Genomic DNA, 23538 nt, shown 5'->3' with positions numbered 1-23538 from the left:
ATAAGTGTTTTTTATCTCGGTTGAAAAAGATATTTGACCTCGATTTTGAATGGGAGGTAAATAAGTGTATCATGGGAAATGTGTCACTCGCTACTACAAAAAACACCTATAACGATTGCGAAAAACCTATAATAATAGTTGAACAACCGTTGTTAGGTAGGGTGTGATTGTATGTGGGTTATTTACAACCATTGTTCAATGAAGATTGTAGAAAACTGGAAAGCACGTTACCTATAATCACAATTGTTTTAAATACCCGTGGTGAAAGGTTTGTAGCATTTTTTTTTATTTTTTTCCAATGTTTTTCCTAACTACATTGATAACTTTCATCACAATATTTAATATTAAATATTTTTAACACATCAACAACAAGAACAATAACAATAACAACAACAATAACTATAACAAGAACAAGAACAAGAACAACAAGAACTACTACAAAAAATACATTTAACCTCAGACGCGAAACACATTTAATATCGGTTACAGAGGCGAGGTAACGAATGGCGTCATGAAAAGTGACAACTTTACTCCTTGATTTTTGAATAATCGATGGGTAAAGTTATCTGCACATGAGTTTGATCCCTAGCATATGCCTTTTTATTATTTTCAGAACTGGATGACGCGCCCAATATTAAATCTCGGTTATTGAGTAAAATCGATGTAATAGTGCAATATTTTTACCTCAGTTATATTTTAAAATCGAGGAGATAACTTTATATTTTTTATATACTTTTGTTTATACTTGTATTACATAACCATATCACATAATATAAACCAATAATTTGCAGATTTCTAAAACAGAAACTTGTATATTTTGCCAATATCTCAAACATGAATATTATACCACAGATATTAATTGCTTACACCAAATGAAAAATCAAAATGGCACACACATTGTTGTTTTACAATAAAATTAAAACAAGTGATTAATCAACAAAAGCAATAACCAACATGGAAACTCTTGTAGGTTGTCAAAAAGTTCTATGCTAAGATTTTTCACTAGTAGTTAAGCACCAATAATTTGAACAACTTTTGAAACCAATTCGGCTAATATCAACAACATTAAATTTGCAGTAAAAGGAATAAAATGAGCAAAATGAATAATTATAAATTATTAAGTGATATAAAACATTTACTTACTAGTTTTCCCATAACCCCTCTTCATGATCAAGACGAATATCATGCACATCATCTGAATCATTTTCTTCAGATGAATGACGTACATGCATTGCGAAACAAGGGGGTTCATAGTTAAAATATTGATTTTCATCAGTACTATTCCGAAGATATTTTCCGTGAAGAACAATTGACCATCTAGTGTTAGAAGGATTAGTGACACAAAAAACTTGTTTTGATTGAGTTGCCATGATGAGTGGTTCGTTCTTATAAGTTTCCTTTCGAAGATCGACCGGTGTGAATCCTAATTCATCGGTTTTACACCAGTGTTACTGTCAATCCAGTTGCACTTAAATAAAGAAACTTTAAAAACAACATAATTAATCTCTAAAATCTCATAAATGACCCCCAAAGTATGCTTTAGATGCTAGTACAAGATTGTTATCTTTAGAACTATAGAAGTACATGGATTCGGCTTCAACCATAACCCCACTATTTTGTATTGTATTACGATCATCCTTTGATTTGTATACAATGAAAATTTAGTAATGTCGTATGCACTCCAAATAATTACATTAAACTTAAGCATACAGGACAACCATTTAATTGTCTCTGATGCACTACTCTTTTTAGAAACACTTTCATTAAACCAAGTTATGAAAGTTTTGTTATGCTCTGTCAACAACCATCTTTCATTCATCAGGTGAGAATGTTTACTTTATAAGACTTTTGTGAGCGATCAAGTAAGGTTGAACTTCATCCATGTTATTCATTATATACAAATGGTGCTCGAAGAACTACATCTCGGTCAAAAGTCTTAACATTTAAACCTTGAGTACCTTTACCATCCTATCTCCCATCATGATGAGACTTGGGAGTTCCTATAGAGTTCCCTTATGACAAATAGTTTATACAAAATTCAATAGCTTCTTTTGTGATGTACCGTTCAATAATCGAAGCCTCCGGACTATGATGATTCTTTGTATACCCTTTAAAGATCTTCATGTATCACTCTACCGGATACATCCATCATAAATAAACTGGACCACGAATTCTAATCTCCCTTACTAGATGAACAACTAAGTGAACCATAATGTCAAAGAATGATGGATGGAAAACATCTCTAATTGACACAAGATAATTTCAGCCTCGTGTTCCAACTCGTCTAAATTTTTAGGATCAACGACTTTACTACATATAACATTGAATAATAAGCACAATTATCTGGTTATAGTGATCCTTACAGTTTTTGGTAGAATGCCACAGATAGCCACTAGTAGAAGTTGTTGCATCAAGACATGACAATCATAGATTTTAAGCCAACTAACTTGAGATATTTCATTGACAAAAGTTTATTCACATTTGATGAGTACCCTTGGGGAACTTTGATACCATGCAAACATTCGCATTTTTTTTCTTTTTTAGACAAAGTGTGACAAGCTGGGGGAAAATATGTTCTATTTCCTATTTCTTTTGGGGCTAAATCTTGTCGTATACCCATCACCATCATATCTTCACAGGATTTCTTAGTATCTTTTATCTTGCCTTTTATGTTGAGAAGTGTTCCAATCAAACTACCGTATACATTTTTCTCCACATGCATCACATCAAGACAATGTCTTACATTAAGACTAGACCAATATGCAAGATCAAAGAACACATACCTCTTTTTTTAAAATATTTTTCTCCACGGACCCTTTTTGTTTCTTTCCAAATACAACATTAATGTTTTGTTATCTTTTATAAACTTCCTTCCTGGTTAAGGGCTTTGAAGCAATATCAAACTCCTGCACCCCATTAAAAGCCTTCTGCAATCTATGATATGGATGATTTGGTCTTAAAACTTTTCGATACCCAAGATAAATAGTCTTTTTCCATATTGTAATTGGTGGTGGCATGTACCAAATTCACATATAGGACACATTCTATGTTCCTTGACTTTGTACCCATATAAATTACCACATGCAGGAAAGTCATTAATTATGCAAAATAACACGGCATAACTTAAAGTTATCACGTGTATACGCAACATCAACATCAATGCCTTCCTCCCACAAAAGTCTTAAATATTCAATCAATAGCGTTAAATAAACATCTATGTCGTTTCCTGGTTGTTTTGGTCCCAAAATAATCATCCATAACATCATATATTTGTGCTTCATGCAACACCATGGAGATAGGTTTTAAATTATGATAAGAACAAACCATGACGTATGGTTAATACTCAAATTACCAAAAGGGTTCATTCCATTGGTGGTAAGTTAAAACCTAAGGTTCCTTGGTTCAAGGGAGAAATCTGGAAACAAGGAATCAATTTTCTTCCATTGCAATGAATCAGTTACATAGCAAATTTTTCCATCACGCACTCTTTCATATGCATGCCATCTAGTATTCTTTGCGTCATTTACATTAGAAAACAATCTATTGAACCTTTGAATTATCGATAGGTACCACATCACCTTTGAAGGAACACCCTTTCCAATTACACTGTCATCGTCTTCCACACCATTTTCCTCCAGCTTGTAGCGTGACTCCCCACATATCAGGAACTCCTTCAAGTCTTCATACTCTTTCCTATATAATATCAATCATTACGACATGCATGCATTTTGACATAGTCCAAACCCATTGGACATAATATCTTCTGGGCCTCATAACTACGGTTCGACAACGCGTTACCTTCTGAAAGCATTGTGGACTCACTTGAGGGGGAGTTTTAAGAATAATAAATCAAGTGTGAGTTGGAGTCCCACATTTGTTATAAATGTGCGAAGTTGAGCATTTATAAGTGAGGTAACTCACACACCTATCACCTTAAGGTTTTAGGTGGATATGTGGTGTCTCCTTCACGTGTGTGTTACTTTTAGCCCAATGTGGATGCTCTTTCTCATGACCTAACAACTTGAAGAAGTTGATAGAAATGATGTGCATGCTATTCATAACGATCATCAAGAAGGCATATGGGAAAATTAACAAGTGAGTATTTTTCATTCATAATTTACTGTAATTTATAATTTTTAAGGTTATTTACTAACAAATATTATTATTTGAAATTGTAGGTGTTTAAAGTCAAGACACCAAGAGACAAGACACCAAGATACTATTATTTAATGTAATGATGTGTAAATTGTAGGTTGTTTTGTGTCATTTTGGTTTTGATGTAATATACAATGTTTGGCTCTTAATGGAACTTTGTCTTTGATGAAATACAATTTTGATCTGATATGATTCACAAATGGGTGTGTGGTTGTTTCTGGTCTGATCCGATTCAGTAAAATTCAAGTTTAAAAATTGTGAATTATGTAAAATTACAAAATATATATTTAAAAAGAATAATAATTTTACAACGGTTGTTTAATACAACTGTTATTATAGATAGAGTGATATCCAAAATAATAAACGCCAAAAATATCATTACAGGGTTTCGAACCAAGGACCTATAAATAATTTTGCAATAGTTGTTTAAAACAACCGTTTTTATAGGTAGCACGCTTTCCAGTTTACTACAACGGGCAATGAATGGTGGTTGTAAACTGAAGACTTATAATCACACCCTACCTCACCACAATTGGTCAAACGTGATGATATCCCTTTTCCAACCGTTGTGAAATTGCTTTTCCGTAGTAGTGTGTATGTCTAAGTTCTGTAATCGTTTGTCAAATGTTAAGTTATGTTCATCATGCATCAATGGAAGTTCTAAAATATTATCTAATAAATAGTGTTGTGCAAATGTATGAGTAATACTACACATAATATACAAATAATACAAAAAATGATAATAAGATTCAAATAGGTTCCCCACGGGCTATGTGTGCTTCTTGCGATGCCAAAGTATAAACCTCAATATATGGGTTCACCATACCTATAATGTTATCCATAATGACTATGATCATCTACAGGCGCTGAGCATCATCTACATCATTTGGAGGCGATGAAGGCGGAGACACGTCATCAGAAGGTACCCCAGCATTAGAAGTTCAAACATGAGAAGATCCGACATGAGAAAGTATAGCATGAGAAGATCTGGAATCATCTTCACATAATATATATATCTAGATAGTGTTGCAATCCTCCCGGTAAGTTGTTAAACTTCTTTCACTGAGGTCGAGCTTCTCATGTTAATCACCGTCTGACATTTGTTTGGATTTGCCTCGATTCCTCGCTTGGTCAGCATGAAACCCAACTTTATGCACCCCGAACAAACACTTATTTGGATTTAGCTGCATGTTGAACCTTCTCACTGACGACAATGTCTCATTCAGATCTTCATAATACCGCCATTCATTTGGGGTTTTAATCACCATGTCATCAATGTATACCTTAAGGTTCTAACCTATCTGGTCGAAAAACACAGTGTCCATGAGCCTCTAGTAAGATGCTTTGGAATTCTTTAAACCAAAGCGCATGATGTCATAATAGTAATTACTCTGGTTAATCACGAATCTTGCTTTTGGTGCGTCGCTAGGGGTCATCCTAATTTATTTGTAACCAAAGTAGGCATCCATGAAAGTTAACATTTTGAAATACAATGCAACATCGATGAGATACATGAAACCCACACACATTCACCATTTTCCCAAGTTCTTCTTTATCATCACTTTGTTAGCCAACCACGTTGGATACTTGATTTCTTGGATACCTCGTCTCCAAGACAGTCGCCTCTCCAAGAGCAACATATAAACAGTAAGTGCATCACACCCCATGCCCAACCGACATGCTCAAGGCGACTAAACAACCACATGTACTTCATATCGATATATACATGGGACTTATCCGCTAAGATATTACATCTCACAAGATGTAGAATGTATACCCTAATGGCTGCCTCAAACATACCCTGGTGCACTACATCTTTATACCTATCCAGCAACCAAGATAAGGGAAAGTGAGCACCCTTATTAAACTTGAACTCCTCTATCACCCGTTTCTCAGTAACCCCGAACTCATGTACAACAATCATACATGCAACATCCTGTCTAATGAGAGAAGCAGTGAAGAAAGTACCTGCTAGGAGAAGATGGAACAAATATGAGACATCATACAAGATAATTGTCATCTCACCGAATAAAAGATAGAAGGAAGATGTCTCCTTATGCGACCGCTCATCAATGACCGTCAATAACCGGCCTTCGCGCATGGTTAGCGAACAATACATAAGTGAAAGGAGACCTCAATCACCAACAATCGCCTTGACCTCCTCTGGCATCTCGACATCCAAGAACTTCTTCAGCTTCCCCCCACTGGTCTTGTAACAAACAAATTCAAAAAAAATAGTTATTTTCAATACATGAATAATAGATAAAGTCACATCATTGACATATCATACACATACATCTTCCTGCCATAATCTGAATGCCACATGATCGACATATGTAGTGAGCACAAAACAATCACAATGCCCACCAGGAAACCATCCATCTGCGTGTACAGACAACTCTGTTGAATATGAAGTAGTGACCTCTGTCTCAACCGAAGGAATAACCTCCATATAATCAGTAGCAGGTACCTTAGTAGCCGTATGCGGAGTAGGCGCCTCAATAGCCATGCGTGGAGTAACCTCTGTAGTAGTATGAGCCTCCGCCCAGAAGGATGGGGCACCTTTATCGTCTCAGGAGGATGTAACACCTATGTCTCTGCCACCATTTGCATGTCATCCTGAACTGCTTCCTGAACATTAACATGCTCATCATCGTGATCTCTCGTTCATCTAAAAGCAGGTCTAGATCCTCTACATCGGGTAGTGCAGGATGCACAAAACTGAAACTGATCGGCCAAACATCTCCTAAGAGAAACGGTCAGGGCTACTCTCTCCGCCCGGAGATGTGAGTGCCTCGCCTCGCTCGAGTCCTCGAAGCAGCATCTTCAACTCTATCATGCTACCAAGAAGCAATTGTGTCATTTGTTCCTCTAGTCTTCGCTGAAAAAATAAAACAAAATGACTTAACCTACCAGTTTTTTTGAAAAAACTAGTAAAAACATACAAGTTTCCGAGCTTTTCAAAAAATTCCTAGACAATGCATACATTTTTTCGAGTTTCTTTGGAAAAACCGGAAGAAATGCATATATTTTTTCGAATTTTTTGAAAAAAAATAAGTAATAATGTATCATTTTTACTGGGTTTTCAAAAAATATGGAAAAATGTATGCATTTTTATCTGTATATCCAAAAAATTCGAAAAATTATATTCTTTTTATCGGTTTTAAAAAAAACGGGTAGAAATACATGAAAAACATGTGGTTTTATTAGATTTTTCCAAAAATACGGAAAAATGATACGTACTAGTCATAAACTCTGAAAAGTGCGGTAGCGTCCTCTAAATTTTAGGAAATTACAAGAGGTTTTCAAAAAATACAAAATATTTCAATGATTTTTGTGAAGTGGATTTTAATGGTTTACATAATTAATATGGTAAAAAGCATAGGATGCATAAGGTGTCAGGTATAAGTGGAAGTTGGCAAAAAGATTTCTCCAATTCTAAAGTGTTCCGAGTTATGAATTTTCTCCAGAAATGGACGACAGATAATGTTGAACTTAAAACCATTTTTTCATTGATGGTTTTGATGCTAAAAGGTCACCATTTTTGACATGTAAGGAGTTGGTTGTAATGTTGCACGATAGTATTATTGAAGTCTTTAATTGCTAAAACGAGAAATGGAACTAGAAACTTCAAGATAATCAATCATACACAGTTTCAAATTGGTTGAATTACTCCCAAAGTAATTAATACACACAGTTTCAATTGGTTAGCACGTTCACATCACCAATTATGTCAAACTTATCGTATCTATCTTGTAGGCCAGTTAGAAGAAAATAAGAAACAAAAAACACAAACATTTTCAAGAACTCTATGTAATATAAAGGACAACATCTTATACAACTCAATCATATCATATCATATCAAACAGCCTCAATAATTTACGACAATGATCAATATCATGTTTAGCTATACATCAATGATTTTTGCACTTTTTTTCTTCTTATGCATAATCTTCCAAATTCATCGTCAACATCATTGCAAGTATCCAGTTTTGATAGATTATCCTTTTTTAGGCATGCTACCACCAGTCCTTTGGAACTTGTGGAGAGTTCATGATTTCGTAACTGAGGCATTGAAAAAACAACATAGAGGCACTGCTGAGTTCATGGGACCTTGGTTTACCAACATGAACTATTTGGTCACTAGTGATCCCATCAACGTGCATCACATGATGAGCAAGTGTTTCGAAAACTACGTGAAAGGCGATGAGTTTCACGAGATTTTTGAAGCATTCGGAGATGGAATATTTGCTAGTGATTCGGAGACATGGAAATACAATAGGTCTCTTTTTCATTCAATTTTCAAACAAAAAGATTTTGAACTTTTTCAAGAAAAAATTATTCAAAACAAGCTGGAGAGAAGCTTGATTCCTTTGTTGGATCATGTTCAACGACAAGGGTTGGTGGTTGATTTACAAGATATATTCAACCGTTTCACATTCGACAACATTTGTTCGATAGTTCTTGGATGCGATCCAAATTGTCTTTCCATTGAGTTTCCTGATGTTGCTTGTGAGAAGGCTTTTAACCAAATTGAAGAGTGCATATTCTATAGACATAAAGTGCCTAAAAGTTTTTGGAAGTTGCAAAAATGGCTTCAAATTGGTGAAGAGAGAAACATGACCAATGCATGCAAAACCTTTGATCAATTTATATATGCAAATATAGAGTCCAAACGAAAGGAGTTAAAGAAGGGTGAAAAAAATATTGAAATGGAAGACTTGTTAACAACTTTCATGAAAGTAGAGAAGGGGTCACAAGTAGTAGTTCATGATGATAAGTTTCTAAGAGATGTTGCTTTCAATCTCTTTGTAGCTGGGAGAGATACAATAACTTCAGCACTCACATGGCTCTTTTATCTTATTGCTACACATCCTTTAGTAGAAGCCAAAATTCTTCAAGAGATTAAAGAAATTTTTGGGGGTATTAAATTTGAAAAAAAGTTAGGGGTTGATGATGTGAAAAAGCTAATTTATCTTCATGGTGCTATATGTGAGGCTCTAAGACTTTTTCCTCCTATACCCTTTGAGACAAAGCAAGCAATCAAAGGTGATATACTTCCAAGTGGCCACGTTGTTAATCCTAATACAACTATACTATTTTCTTTGTATTCAATGGGGAGAGTTGAAGAGACATGGGGAAAAGATTGCTTGGAGTTCAAGCCAGAGAGATGGATATCTGAGAGAGGAGGGATTGTTCATGAACCATCATACAAGTTCATTAGTTTCAATGCTGGACCTAGAACTTGTTTGGGAAAGGACTTGTCGTTCATTCAAATTAAGATGGTGGCAGTCGTTATTTTATGCAACTATAGGATTCTGTTAGAGGAAAATCATGTTCCTTCGTTAAGTCATTCTATCGTACTTTTTATGAAGAATGGTTTGAAGGTTCGGATTGAAAAAAGATAAGTTTGATGGAAGATATTAGTTTCACTTATAATAACTAATAGTAATTGTATCAAAACAAGAAAATGGATGTTTGGATTATTTGTTTGTATTTAAAATTTTATTAATGTATGTTATTATTATTTGTGTTGGATTGTAAAAGTAATAATTATAATAATTTTTCTTGTTTGTAATTTTCGTATTCTTGATCATTCCCCCAATTATGATTCCTTTAATCAAAGGAAAATCTTTGAAATCATATGTGTTTGACTTGAATGACATGATTGGAAGTTTGTTTAAGACAAATGGATGTAAATGGATATGAAAGGACCATAATACTATTTGAGTAAAACCTAGTATATGAGAAAACTATGTGTAATGCTTTAGACAAACTCTATTTTGCCTTGTATTATCTTGTGTTAAGTTAAAGTATTATATTAAGTGTTATAAGATAGTTTTAACAACTCATTTTAAAAGTGTTGGTATTGTCATTAGTCATATTGCGCTAGTTTCAATTAGCAGAATGTTAGAATGTTAATAGAAGAGACTAAAAGTGTGGATAAAAAATAGTATGATAAATTTTTTTAAATAATTAAAAGTGAAATCTGAAGTATTTAGAGGTAATATAAAGATATTTAACCCTAAAATCTAAGTAGTTAAAACCTATTTTACATAGTAAAGATAATGGACTTTGCCCTTAATTAGAACAATATTCATTTGTAAAAATGTGGTTAAGTACACATATTCAATATATATTAATTTGTTAGCTTCAATTATCTATTATGCACAAGTAAGTAAACAAATTGGATCATATTTTATATATTCTGCCATCTCTCCCACTTATAATTTAATGGTTGAAAAATTATAAGCAATAATTAATTAAAAAATATATTTATGAAGAGAGAATATGTGACAAGATTTTCAACGGAACTATTCATTATTTTTATCTCTTAAGTTTCTAGTTTTTCCCAATTCCATTTTTTTTAATTCTAACTTTCAAATTCTCCACATTCATCACTACCAACAAAATAAAAATATATTGGAAAATTTTAAGAGACTTGACTTCACCATTCTTTATCAACAAAAAATAGTGGCTTCACCATTGTTATTGATTGAATAAGGTTAGTTTCTATTCATTATGTTTTTCTAATTCTAAATTAATAAAATATATTTATCCAAATGTTAGTATATCTATTGTTGTGTGTAAAATACATTACTTTTATATCATTATAAAGTATTTTTAACAGTAAAATAATATGTTCATGATTTATTAAAATATATTAGTTTGTTTGATTTTTTTTTACAAATGTTAGTATATCTATTGTTGTGTGTAAAATGCATAACTTTTATAAACTGTAAATGCATAATTTTTGTGTGTAGAAAATGCAAGAAGATTGAAAACCAAAGTTAAAAATGATTTTTGATAGCATTGAAGATGCTTGGAAGTTTTGGGTTGATTATGGTGGAAAAGTTGGATTTGGAGTGAGGAAACAATATTATCACAAAAACAAAAATGGTATAATTACTTCTTACAAATTTGTTTATTGTAAAGAAGGTTTACGAAAATTAGATAAACGGGATTATAAAACAATCAATCCAAGACCGGAGACCCGAACAAATTGTCAAGCAAGATTAGGAATTAAGAATATGGATGGTAAGTTTATGGTCGTTGATTTTGTGGAGGAACATAATCACAATTTACATTTACAAGAAACAACACATATGTTGTCATGTCAAAGGAAAGTCTCTCAAATTGATTTAGCGATGAAGTGGGATTACAATAAAGGAAGTCGTTTGATTTGATGAGTAAAGAAGTGGGAGGTAGAAATAACTTGGGATTTATTCGTCTTAATCAAAAGAATTATCTTCGGGAAAAAGGCAAAGGAGTATGGTACATGGAGAAGCCGGTTATCTATTGCAATATTTCCAAAGAAAGTCTATGGGAAATCCAACTTTCTACCATGTGTATCAAATAGATGCCGAAGAACAAATTACCAATGTATTTTGGGCAGATGCACTGATGCTAATTGATTATGAGTATTTTGATGATGTTATATCTCTTGATTCAACATATTGCACAAATAGTTCACATAGACCACTGACACTATTCTCGGAATTTAACCATCATCGAAAAGCTATGATTTTTGGGACTGCTTTATTATATTATGAAACAATTGAGTCATACAAGTGGATCTTTGAGACCTTTTTAGAGACTCATAAGCAGAAAATGCCACAAACAATATTTACTGATCAAGATCACGCAATGGCAAGAGCATTGATTGAGATTATGCCTGAAGCTTATCATGGCTTATGTACATGGCACTTAATGCAAAATTGCATCAAACACTTAGGAAATTTGATAAAAGGTGAATCTCATTTTCTTAGTGATTTTAAGAAGTGTATGTATGAATATGAAAATGAAGACCAATTTGACGAATATTGGAGAAATCTTTTAGTAACCTATGATGTTAAAGAAAACACTTGGTTGCAAAGAGTGTACACTATAAAAGAGAAGTGAATATCATGTTACATGAAGAAAGTTTTCACATTAGGAATGAGAAACACTCAACTTAGTGAAAGCGTGAATGCAGGTATTAAAGGATTTATGAATGTGAACTTGGATATAATCAAATTTATTAAGCACTTTGAGGATTTTGTAGAAGAAAAGCGATATAATGAATTAAAGTGTGAATATGAAGCGCGACGAAAAATTCTAAGACTAAGGAACTCATATTCAAAAATCTTGCAACAAGTGTCTGAGCTTTATACTCCTAGTATTTTTTATCAATTCCAGCACGAGTATGAGTTGTTTGAAAATTTCTATGTGAAAAACATTGATATACAACCACCTTTAATTGATTGTGTTATTGCCATGGAAAGTAATTTAGGCGAGTGACGAGTGTCACTTGATTTGGATAAGAATTCAATTTGTTGCTCTTGTCGTAAGTTTGAGAGTTTTGGCCTACTTTGTTGTCATTGTTTAAGAGTTTTTATTCATGTGGATGTCTAATCAGTTCCAGAACATTATATCTTAAAAAGATGGATAAAGTTAGCTAGAAGTGAGACTTCATGTAATGTTGATGTTAGCTATGTGAAAGAAGATGTTAATTTATCCTCAGCCCAACGCTACAAGGAGATTTGTCCTCGCCTTATTAGGATAGCCATTGAAGCATGTAGAAGTCCAGAAGCATTCACAATCCTTTGCAAAATCACTAATGAATTGGATAGGCACATGCTAGAGTTTCAAAAGAATCAAGTTAATATTTCTCAGGTGAATGAGTTTATTGGTAAAGTTAAGGAGTCTACAAGCACCCATAATGATTTGGCACAAGCAAAAGGATTCAAAAATAGAGAAGGCAAAAAAAGTTCAAAACGCCCAAAAGGTTAGGTAGAGTCTCAACCTCCCAAAAGAAAGAAAAATGTTGGCTCTAAAACTTCACAAATTCAGGTATTGTTGAATTATTTCATTTAATTGTTGTCTTTAGTCAACTATAGAAATCCATATTATTATTTTATGTTGTGTAGAACAATAAAAGACATGATTCACAAACACAAGTTCAATATGAGGTGTCTAATACAAGTGATCTATTTGACTAAATAATTCATACAACATACCATCAACTGTAGGCCAATATCAGATTGAATATGTGAACGTACCAAGAAATATTTAGTGATTGAATGATTTTATGTTTTGTGCAGGAAAATAATAACACTTTAACTCAATTCGGTGCCAATAGTTTTACTCGATTATTGATGGTAAATTTTAAAAATTATATAAATTCTACTATTTCTTCAGGTTATTTTTTAATTATTAACTTATATTACTTTAATAATAGGAAAATATTCATGGAGATATTACAAAATTAAACTATCCATAAAGAAGTGAAAAACACATATTTTCAACAGTGACCTGCTAATATTTTCATCCAAGGGTTGTGCGGATGTCGTGACCATTTTTTTTACATGTTCTTTTTTGTATGCAACTAACTCGCACTGTTTTGTTATGCTGCATATTTTAAATTTTGGTTTATGATTTGTGACTTTGTGCATTAAATATATTGATTAAGTTATTTTGAAATTTGTTTATGCTTTTTTTTTAAATTGGAGATGTTAGTAATTGTTAGTATTTTATTGAGAGTATATGTTTAGGAAGAAATGATTTAGATTTGATGAATTTGTTAAATTGTTTTTAATAGTAATTCTTATTTAAAGAAATGAGATTATCATTCTATCTCATTACAATGTTTTATTTAATTTTAATTATAGACATCATTTTAATTTGAATTGAATTAATGAGAGTACTCATTGTGATGAAATTCTAAAAATATTTAACGTAAAAATATTAGAAATCCCAAAAGTGATAGTATAGTTGATACTCTCTCTTCATAAATATATTTTTTAATTAATTATTCCTTATAATTTCTCGGCCATTAGATTAGGAGCAGGAGAAATGACAGAATATATAAAACAAAAGAGGATTCAATTCCTAAAATACAAATACACTTGTTCAAAAGAAACTTCAACCATAAGCCTTGAAACTTAAAACTGACACGGGCCATTGAAACAAGTGTTGCAAGCTTATTGAAACCCGCCAAAAGAGCTATAGGGACCGCACCATTTTAGTTAGTCTTTGGATAAGATGTTATGTTTTCTGTTAAATCATTAATACAAAAAGAATATTTTATCAATGGTTAGGAGAAGGATTTCACCACATATGGTGGCTCATAATAATGAATGGTGTGATAGTATGTTCTCACTTTACTATTACGAGCTGTTAGTTATGGTAAAAATATAATAGCCGGTAACATATCACTATGGTTGTAGAAACCAACCATAAAATATGGAGATCAGAGGTTCAATACACAACGTCAACATTTTTGAAAGATTTAGCGTACAAATTTTCACCACGATTATACCTTCCAATGGTGATATGTTAATTTGAGTTTATTATAACTTATGTAAAATACTTATTTCACTTACTTCTGAATAAACATATAACTGTCCAATCGTATTTAGAAATTAATAATATCTATTATCTGTATCCCACTCTTTATCATTTAAAATTTGATTCAATGTTTATAATTCTTCAACCAACACTTTTTTTTTGTTAGTTTATTTTGTAAATTACTTGCAACTTTGCAGAATGAACTAGTAAAAAAAGAAGTGTTGATTGAAGAACCAAAAACATTAAACCAAATTCTATCTGCCAAAGAGGAAAATACGAATAACGGGCTGAAGAAAGCTCGTAAAAAATGGACCAATATAAGTTATTTTCTAACATAACTTAATTATTTATATTATTATTTTCTTTCTCAATCTCTATCAAAACCCTAAAATTTTCTTTTGTCATCTTTACTACAAAGTCGTGTATTTCAGACAACTGTAAGAAAGGATGAAAACAATCATATTTTTTCATTTGTTTATGTTGTTGTAGAGGATGGGAAAAATGACTCTTGGGAATCGTTCATAAACCTCCTACTTGATGACTTGAAAGACATAAATCAAAGGTCATGTGCTTTCATTTCAAATCAACAAAAGTAAAAGGTAGACAATTAAAGTTTTATTTTTTTGTTCATATACATTAGTTTCTTATTTGTCTATAACTTGTTTTTGGTGTTGTATTAAAGGGGTTGAAGCAACACCTTTGTGTGAAGCATTTATATGAAAATTGAAAAAATAAATACCCAAAGATATAATTAAAAGAAGTTGGTGGAGTGCAACAATGACTTCAATTGTTTCAGTATGGGAGAGGACAATGTTAAGGATAAAAAGTTTGAATGAAGTTGCTAGGTAGAAAATGAAGGAGGTTCTTACACATATTGGATCTGGTCACACTTGAAGACCTATTCAAAATGTGACCTACATGTAAACAATATGTGTGATGCACTTAACATGGAAATATTATAATATAGAGACAAATCAATAATCACCTTATTAGAAAGGATTAAACATTATCTAACTAAAATGATAACTAATCAGAACGAACTAATGAATAAGAATGTTAGACATATTTTCTCTAAAATCCAATCAGTACTTGAAAAGGACAAGAAATTTGCAGAAGGTTGGACTCCTACATGACATGGTAATGATGATTTGACCATCTTTGATGTAATTAATGGAATTGAAGCCTTTCTGTCAACCTCAATGATGAAACTGTGCTGGTAGAAAATAAGACTTATCTGGAATCCCTTACAATCATGCCATAACATGTATATGGAATAACAAGAAACAATCAAAATGTTCTGTATTTGAGTATTATAGGTTTATTCCATCACATTACTTACTATATTTTAACTGTCAAAATTAGTGCTTATGTTCTAATATTGTGTTTATGAAATTTACCTTTCAAAACATTTATTCACACATAATCGATCCTATAAATGGATTACATATATGGCATTTAGACGGGCAATTAGGAGTCAGACCTTATTGATGTACTGAACTAGTCCCAAGAAACAACCATTAGTTGCACGTTCCAGCACTGAAGCCGAATACCGTGATCTTGCTCACACCACGACTGAACTACCGTGGATAGAATACCTACTTGTTGAACTGTCGATTTCCTTCCTTCCTCCTACACTCCTGTGTGATAACTTGAGTGTTGTGCTACTCTCTTATAACTCAATCCTCCATGCTAGAACCAAACACATTGAATTTAACATATATTTTGTTCGTGAACGAGTTATTGCCAACAAACTAAATATTCAACATGTCACTGGTAGTGTTCAAGTTTCAAACACACTAACCAAGCCCCTTAGTACAGTAACTTTCCAAGATTTGCATATCAAACTCAAAATCATCTCATATAACTCTCCTTAAGCCTCTGTAGGAGAAATATATATATATATATATATATATATATATATATATATATATATATATATATATATATATATATATATATATATATATATATATATATAATGCATGACTATAGAGTTCATGCACATGCATACATCACCATGCAAACCTTATATAAAGAAGTGCAATGCATAGTAGAAGTTAACCATTCAAGCAAAATGCTTAATTTGATTCACAAATTCTACTACATAGACATAAATAAACTTGTCTAATACCACGTAGCCATCAAATCAACCTAATGGCTGAAAATGGTGCAGCATATAAGCTGCAGTCATAATGGCTATTGAAGATCCGGATCTGTGAGTCACTGACAGCCTAAAAGACAAACACCTAAACCAACGGTTCCGAAGCTTCCAACAAAGAACATGCTTGCTGGAAGAAACATGCAGAACCACGCTGGAATCATTTTCAATGCAAAGAAACAACTAATCAAAATACTAATCTTACTACACTTTATTTAAATAAACATATTCATAACTTTTTTTCACGGTGCAATTATTTAATTATTTGATTGAAACATACAATACACCATACTTTCACATATTTTCCATTACATCCAAAATATTTTAACTTTCAACATAAAGCTTCATAAAACTAAATCTCTCTTTTGGTTATCCTAACTTTAAGACCATGTTTCATGAGAAGTACAATTGAAAGGTTAGGGGTAACACAACTACCTTCCACAACATGAACACAATAGTTCCACAAAATAGAAGCAACAACCATCTTAATTTGAATGAAAGCCAAATCTTTTCCCAAACAAGTCCTAGGTCCAGCATTAAAACTAAAGAACTTATACGATGGCTCATAAACAATACCTCCTCTCTCCGAAATCCACCTTTCTGGCTTGAACTCCAAGCAATCTTCTCCCCAAATATCTTCAACCCTTCCCATTGCATACACAGAAAACAATATCATTGTTTTTGGATAAACATGATGACCACTTGGAAGTATGTCGGATTTAATCGTTTCCTTTCTCTCAAATGGCACCGGCGGAAAAAGCCTTAACGCCTCACATATAGCTCCATGGAGATAAACGAGTTTTTTCACCTCATCGACGCTTAAAACCCAAGGCTTCTCTTTGTGTCCAAAATTTTCTTTTATCTCTTCGAGAATCTTTGCTTCCACTAAAGGGTGTGTAGCGATGAGATAAAAGAACCATGTAAGCGCTGAAGTTATAGTATCTCTTCCTGCTACAAAGAGATTGAATACAACATCTCGTAGAAACTTGTCTCCACTAAATTCACTTTCACTACCCTTTGTTTTTTCTTCTTCTATAATCATCATCGTCAGAAAATCAATATGACAAGCTTCATCGTTAGTTTCAACGTTGATAACATTGATTTCATTTGTGTTGAAATTTTTTCTAACCTCTTCACGCTTTGATGCTATACATGAAAATAGGAATTTATCGAATATTTTGCACGCCTCGACCATTTTTTTCTCTTCCCCTATTTGAAGCCATCTTTTCAATCTCCAAATATAACGTGGCATGGTGTGTCGATAGAAGATGGATTCCTCGGCTTGGTTAAAAGCCTTCTCATACGCAACTTCGGGAAAATCAGTTGAAAGACAATTTGGATCATGTCCGAGAACTATTAAACATATATTGTCAAATGTGAAACGATTGAAGACGTCTTGTAAATCGACCACGGATCCATCTTGTTGTTGAACATGATTCAATAAAGGAATCAATGATGTTTCAACTTTGTTGTGAATGATTTTCTCTTGAAAAGTTTCAAAGCTTTTCTGTTTAAAGAGACGTTGGACAAGGTTTCTATTATATTTCCATTTATGTGAATCGGTAGTGAAAATTCCTTCACCAAAAGGTTGGAACGTTTCACGAAACAAATTACCTTTTACAAAGTTGTCGAATCTCTTGCTCATGATGTGGTGAACATTCATTGGATCAGTTGTGATTATTCCCTTCATGTTGGTAAACCAAGGTCCTATAAATTCAACTGTGCCACCTTTTGATTTCAACATTTGTGTTGAAAACTCATGAATATGTGACATGTTCCAAATAAATTGTGGTAACATGCCAATAAAAGGCCAATTTGTGAAGGCAGGATTTTTGAGGCATAGTGTTTGGTAAAAAGCATATAGGAATGAAGTGAGGATTAGTGTGGCAGACACAGCTAGAGATATTGTTAGCGTGATCATTGGTGATGTTAAAAATTCAATGTTAATGAAATTGAGATAGATATATTGTTATGTCATGCTAGTAATGTGTCCGTATATTATGGCATTCAAATGACCCAATTTGATTACGAAACAAATTGCGAATATTGTGACAAATGATGATATCATGGTAGTATGCATAGTAGTCAAGCAACATTTATTTGAACACTATTTATAATTTTAAATAATGGTAATATTATTTTAAGGTTGTGATTAAAAGTTTGAGATTTTTGACGTTGTGTTTCTGGTGCGGTTTGTATCGGTTTTGAGACAAAAAAATTATCATATTTAACGATAGATTTGCTCGTGATTCGGACTGGTTTTGAATAATTGATTCAAAAAATGTTGAAACAAATGGATTTTTAAGAAAGATGAAAGAAAAAGAATAGAGAAAAATTATAAACTGAATTTGCGAAAAATGGAATCCTTATTAAGTGAAGTTGTTTACATCATACACTGCTTTTTATATAGGCAACTAAAACCCAGATCCAAAACTTACAAAGTGCAAAATATAAAATTAAAGTTACACTTCGACATAACAACTCTATGTTGTATTTGACTCTGTCAAATACAACTGACTTTTATTACTTCGACTAACTACTTCGATATAATCGAAATGCTAGCTTTCTAAAACTATGAATTACAACTAACACACTACCTAGTTCATGTTTTCGAGACTTCTCATCCCAATGCTTTTCTTCAACCGGACTAACCTGACTTTCTTCAGGGTTTGATGAGTATATAAGCTAGTTGTCATTTTGTCTTACAATGCTTAAGTTCAAGTTTTTCTTTGTTAACTTGACCCCTCAGAAAATGATACCTCCTTTGTATGTGTTTACTTCAACCATGACACACTGGATGATTCGCCAGGTCGATAATTGACTTGTTGTCGACAAACAACTTCATTTTTCCCAAGTTCCCTTATCTTGAGCTCTTCGAGCAACATCTCTATCCATGCTGTTTGACATGCTGCATATGATGCAACCACGTACTCAACTTCACAAGATGACAAAGCCACAATGCTTTACTTCCTTGAGCTCATTGAGATTGGCGCACCATCAATCATGAATATGTAGTATGTAGTACTATTCTTCTCGTCTTGATCTCCACTGTAATCTGAATCAATGTAGGCATATACTTTATATATTTGTTGGTTTTTTTTCCTCGGCATCAACACACCATGATCAATTGTACCTTTGATGTATCTTAGCACTCTCTTGACTGCTGTTATATGACATTCTTGAGGCTTATCGATGAATCTGCTCAATAATCCGACACTTTGACAAATATATGGCCTAGTATTACAAAGATACCTCAAGTATCAAATGATTTGTTTGTACAACGCTGCACTCACAAACTCATCACCTACCTCCTTTCTCAACTTTGCTCCAGATTCTAAGGGCGTAACAATTGTATTACAATTGCTCATCTTGAACCTCTTCAAGATATCTTGGGCGTACTTCTTATGGTGCAGGAACACTCCTTCATTTGTGTCTTTGAACCCCATCACTAAGAAATATGACAATTTCCCTAGGTTAGGAATTTCAAACTCCTACATTAGCTTTAACTTGACTATTCTTATCTTTGCTTCATCTACACATGTAATTAACAAGTCATCTACATACAGGAATATGATGATTCGACTGACCTTGTCTGCATTGTTGACATATAATCGATGTCCAAAGACACACTTTGTGAAACTTGCTTCAATCAGGAAGTTATCTATTCTCTTATTCCAAGCCCTTAGGCTTGCTTCAAACCATAGATAACCTTCCTCAATCTGTACAACTTCGACTCCTTCCCTTTGATTTTGAATTCTGGTGGTTGACTAACATAGACTTCTTCTTCCAAAGGTCCAGTCAGAAATGTTGACTTTACATCAAACTGATGTATCTTCCACCCTTTTATATGATGTTATCGACATAACGATTCTGATGGTTTCCAGCCTCACAACAGGTGCATACATTTTGTCGAAATCAATACCAGGTTTTTTCAGAAAATCTCTCGCCACTAGTCTTTCCTTATGCTTGGAAATTTCACCATCTAGCCTTTGTTTTAGCTTGTAAACCCACTTCATATCATTTGGCTTCTTGATTGACTATTCGACAAGCTCACTGGTCTTGTTCTTCTTGATTGCCCTGAGTTCTTATTTGAATCATTCATGGCTTGATCTAAATTGATTGGTTTTTCTCCAACCATCATCATCGCTTCTTCTATTAAGTCACCATATGCATCGACAACTTGATATGGAAACCTCTCATATCCAACTAGCCTTGTCGACTCAGTTCTTGCTCTAGTCGATCTTTTAATATTCTATTCAGGTGGCTCTTCATTTTGATTGGTTGGGATTTCAGTATATTGGTCTTCTTCAAACACAGTTGTAACTATATTTGACTCTTGTAGAACTGACCCATGACTCTAATCCCACCATTTCCTTTCATCCACTAGAATATCTCGACTGATCACAAGTTTATCATCATTTGGTGAATAGAGTTTGTATGCACCATACAAATGATAACCTATGAGCACCATAGATTGACTTCGATCATTTAGTTTCTTCCTCAAATTGTTCAGGTACATGTATGAACCACATTGATCCAAACACTCTAAGATGACTAATGATGTTGTAAAAATCATCATTTGCTCTCCAAAATTTGTAACCTTGCAAAAGTGCAGAATTCCCCTTTAAAAAGAGCTCATAATGGATCAGACGCGTCAGAAAAAGCTCATAAAAAGGAGTCACTATCGCGCGCGTGATGTAGCACACGATTTTTCCCGTGGCTGCACTCTTTTTGCTCCCCTTTTCACCTAAATTTTTACTAAGTCTAATTTCTTTAGACTTAGCTATTTTTTCCTCATTGGTTGGTCTTTCTTCTTTATTTTAGCTTATCTTTAACATGTTTTGATCTGATTCTTCGACTAAATTCATGCAATGACGGACTATCATCACAACCCCAAACTTGAATTGTTGCTTGTCCTAAAGTAAATCTCCTACAACTGCACATTTCAACAGCAAACAAGTCGCACAATAACAATAGAACATTACCAAATTAAATTTTTCTTTTACTTGCCCATCGTTCTACCTTCCAACTTCTATCCGGAAATTTCGGAAAACATCCTCAACTCACTCAATGGATATGGTTATCTCTCAATCAACATGCAAAATAAATCATGCTTAGCTTAATTGTGTTCTAATATCGCTCATCACAGAAATCACAACACACACATTAGAGGTCTTTTTAGGTTGTAACTTGGCTTATGTTTGGTTAGGATATTTTTAGGAAAGTGGGTTTAAACCTTTGAAGTTAGGTGCCTAGTTCTCCTTCTATCATCATACCCATTTGTTCCTTCTTGACGGTACTAGGTATCTTTGGTTCTTCTTATACTTACATTCTTTTTATTTTTCTCTTTTTTTTGAAGAAGTTTCTTTTTCCAATTCTTATTTCCTCATAATTTTTGAAAATTTTGCCAATTTTCTCTAGTACCCCAACCCCAAACTTAAAATTTTGCTCACTTCCAAGAGCAACCTCAAACTTAATCTTTTTCATACACTTTAGGAACTATAATTCTACCTAACTCTAAAGAGAGGGTGAAAAGAAAAGATCTTTCAAGTTATATGGCTAAGAATTTTAGGCTACATCACTGAAAGAGAGGCTAAGCTCAAAGTGGTTAGTAATGGATATGCCTATTACTACATGGTGGTTTAAAAAGACTCAAAGTTATAAACAAAAACTTTCTCAATGTGTGTCAGTCAAACTGGATGAAATTAATAGGAAATAGATCAAATCGGATAAAATAATAATGCATGAATACACTCAAAAAGAAAGAAAAGTGAATAATGGAATTTATTTGGCTTAAACCTTACTAGTTTAGATATTTGTAGGTTGAGTACAAGTCCTTTGATTATTTTCTCATCCTTTGCCTTCAAGTCGCAAGTTGTTATTTTGATGATCAAGTTTATTTTGGATCATATGTTCAATGCTAAAGTGCTAAACATGCAAATATGGAAGAAAAAAAACATAGCTACAAACTTGTTCGTTAAAGAAAAGTTTGACGTCCCATGGAAGGGGCATGCTCGAGTAGCTAGTTTCTCTCTTGGAAGGTCTCAAATAATAGAATGTAAGTTCTACAAAAAAAATGGTTATAATTGATGGGTTTCATCCCTTCCGGCGCTTCTTTTTCGTCATTAGCTTGACGTCCCATGCTTAAAACACGTCAGGTGCTAGGGATACCCTCACGTGGATAAAAGCTATTGTTATCATTCCTTTGTGAACTTTACTACATTTTTCTTCTAATTGGTAGCATATCTATATATCCTCCATATATGGTGTCCATTCATACGTATTAAACACCACATTTTCCTCGTTGAACTTCAAAACAAGTTCACTTGTCTCTACATCTATTTTTGCCTTCCCAGTTGCCAAGAATGAGCGTCCGAGAATAACTAACCCTCCTGAATCTCCTTTCATGTCAATCACCACAAAATCTGCAGGGAAAATCAAACCATCGACATGAACTAACATGTCTTGTACAACACCAAGCAGATGAGTAACAGATGAATCAGCTAAAGTGAGAGTCGTATTGCTCGATATGATCTCTCCTATCTTCAATTCCTTAATTTTTTCCAGCATCATGACATTGATTCTCGACCCTGAATCATATAAAGCATGTGGTATCTTCGCCCCACCAATGGTACAAGTGATGGTTAACTTTCCTGGATCCTTTATCTTTGGTGGCAATGCCTGAGGTGTTGTCATCTCCTCTTTCTCTATCAAGTTCACATGTTCTTTTATTAACTTCTACTTTGTACCCTTTAGAAATGCCTGCATAAACTTAACAAACTAGAAATTAATTCTAAAACCTCATGAAACGAGATACTTACCTGAAGCGCAGTTAACATTTCTTTAAATTTGCAAGCATTCCTGCCTCATCTTCATGTACCCGTCTCTTCTTAATG

General features: G+C 33.3%; 3 protein-coding genes and 1 pseudogene across 3 annotated transcripts; 2 read left to right on the top strand and 2 right to left on the bottom strand.

Annotated features, from left to right (window-relative positions):
• Positions 1–7933: 7933 nt before the first annotated feature.
• Positions 7934–9733, top strand: LOC127118983 (alkane hydroxylase MAH1). The gene has a single exon (XM_051049203.1). It carries the CDS (start codon positions 8043–8045, stop codon positions 9561–9563), a length of 1521 nt encoding a protein of 506 aa, XP_050905160.1. The 5' UTR covers positions 7934–8042; the 3' UTR covers positions 9564–9733.
• A 2069-nt stretch (positions 9734–11802) lies between these two features.
• LOC127093470 (protein FAR1-RELATED SEQUENCE 5-like) lies at positions 11803–13417 on the top strand (annotated as a pseudogene).
• A 3481-nt stretch (positions 13418–16898) lies between these two features.
• Positions 16899–18570, bottom strand: LOC127115471 (alkane hydroxylase MAH1). The gene has a single exon (XM_051047010.1). The coding sequence runs from the start codon at positions 18561–18563 to the stop codon at positions 16995–16997; it is 1569 nt and encodes a 522-aa protein (XP_050902967.1). The 5' UTR covers positions 18564–18570; the 3' UTR covers positions 16899–16994.
• Positions 18571–22888: 4318 nt separating this feature from the next.
• LOC127093463 (uncharacterized) lies at positions 22889–23338 on the bottom strand. The gene has a single exon (XM_051032395.1). It carries the CDS (start codon positions 23336–23338, stop codon positions 22889–22891), a length of 450 nt encoding a protein of 149 aa, XP_050888352.1.
• Between the last annotated feature and the right edge of the window lie 200 nt (positions 23339–23538).

The sequence above is a fragment of the Lathyrus oleraceus genome, chromosome 1 (assembly GCF_024323335.1).
Source record: "Lathyrus oleraceus cultivar Zhongwan6 chromosome 1, CAAS_Psat_ZW6_1.0, whole genome shotgun sequence".
NCBI classification, from domain to species: domain Eukaryota; kingdom Viridiplantae; phylum Streptophyta; class Magnoliopsida; order Fabales; family Fabaceae; genus Lathyrus; species Lathyrus oleraceus.
Note: the sequence above shows the minus strand (reverse complement) of the source record. Positions and strands in the feature narration are given on the sequence as shown.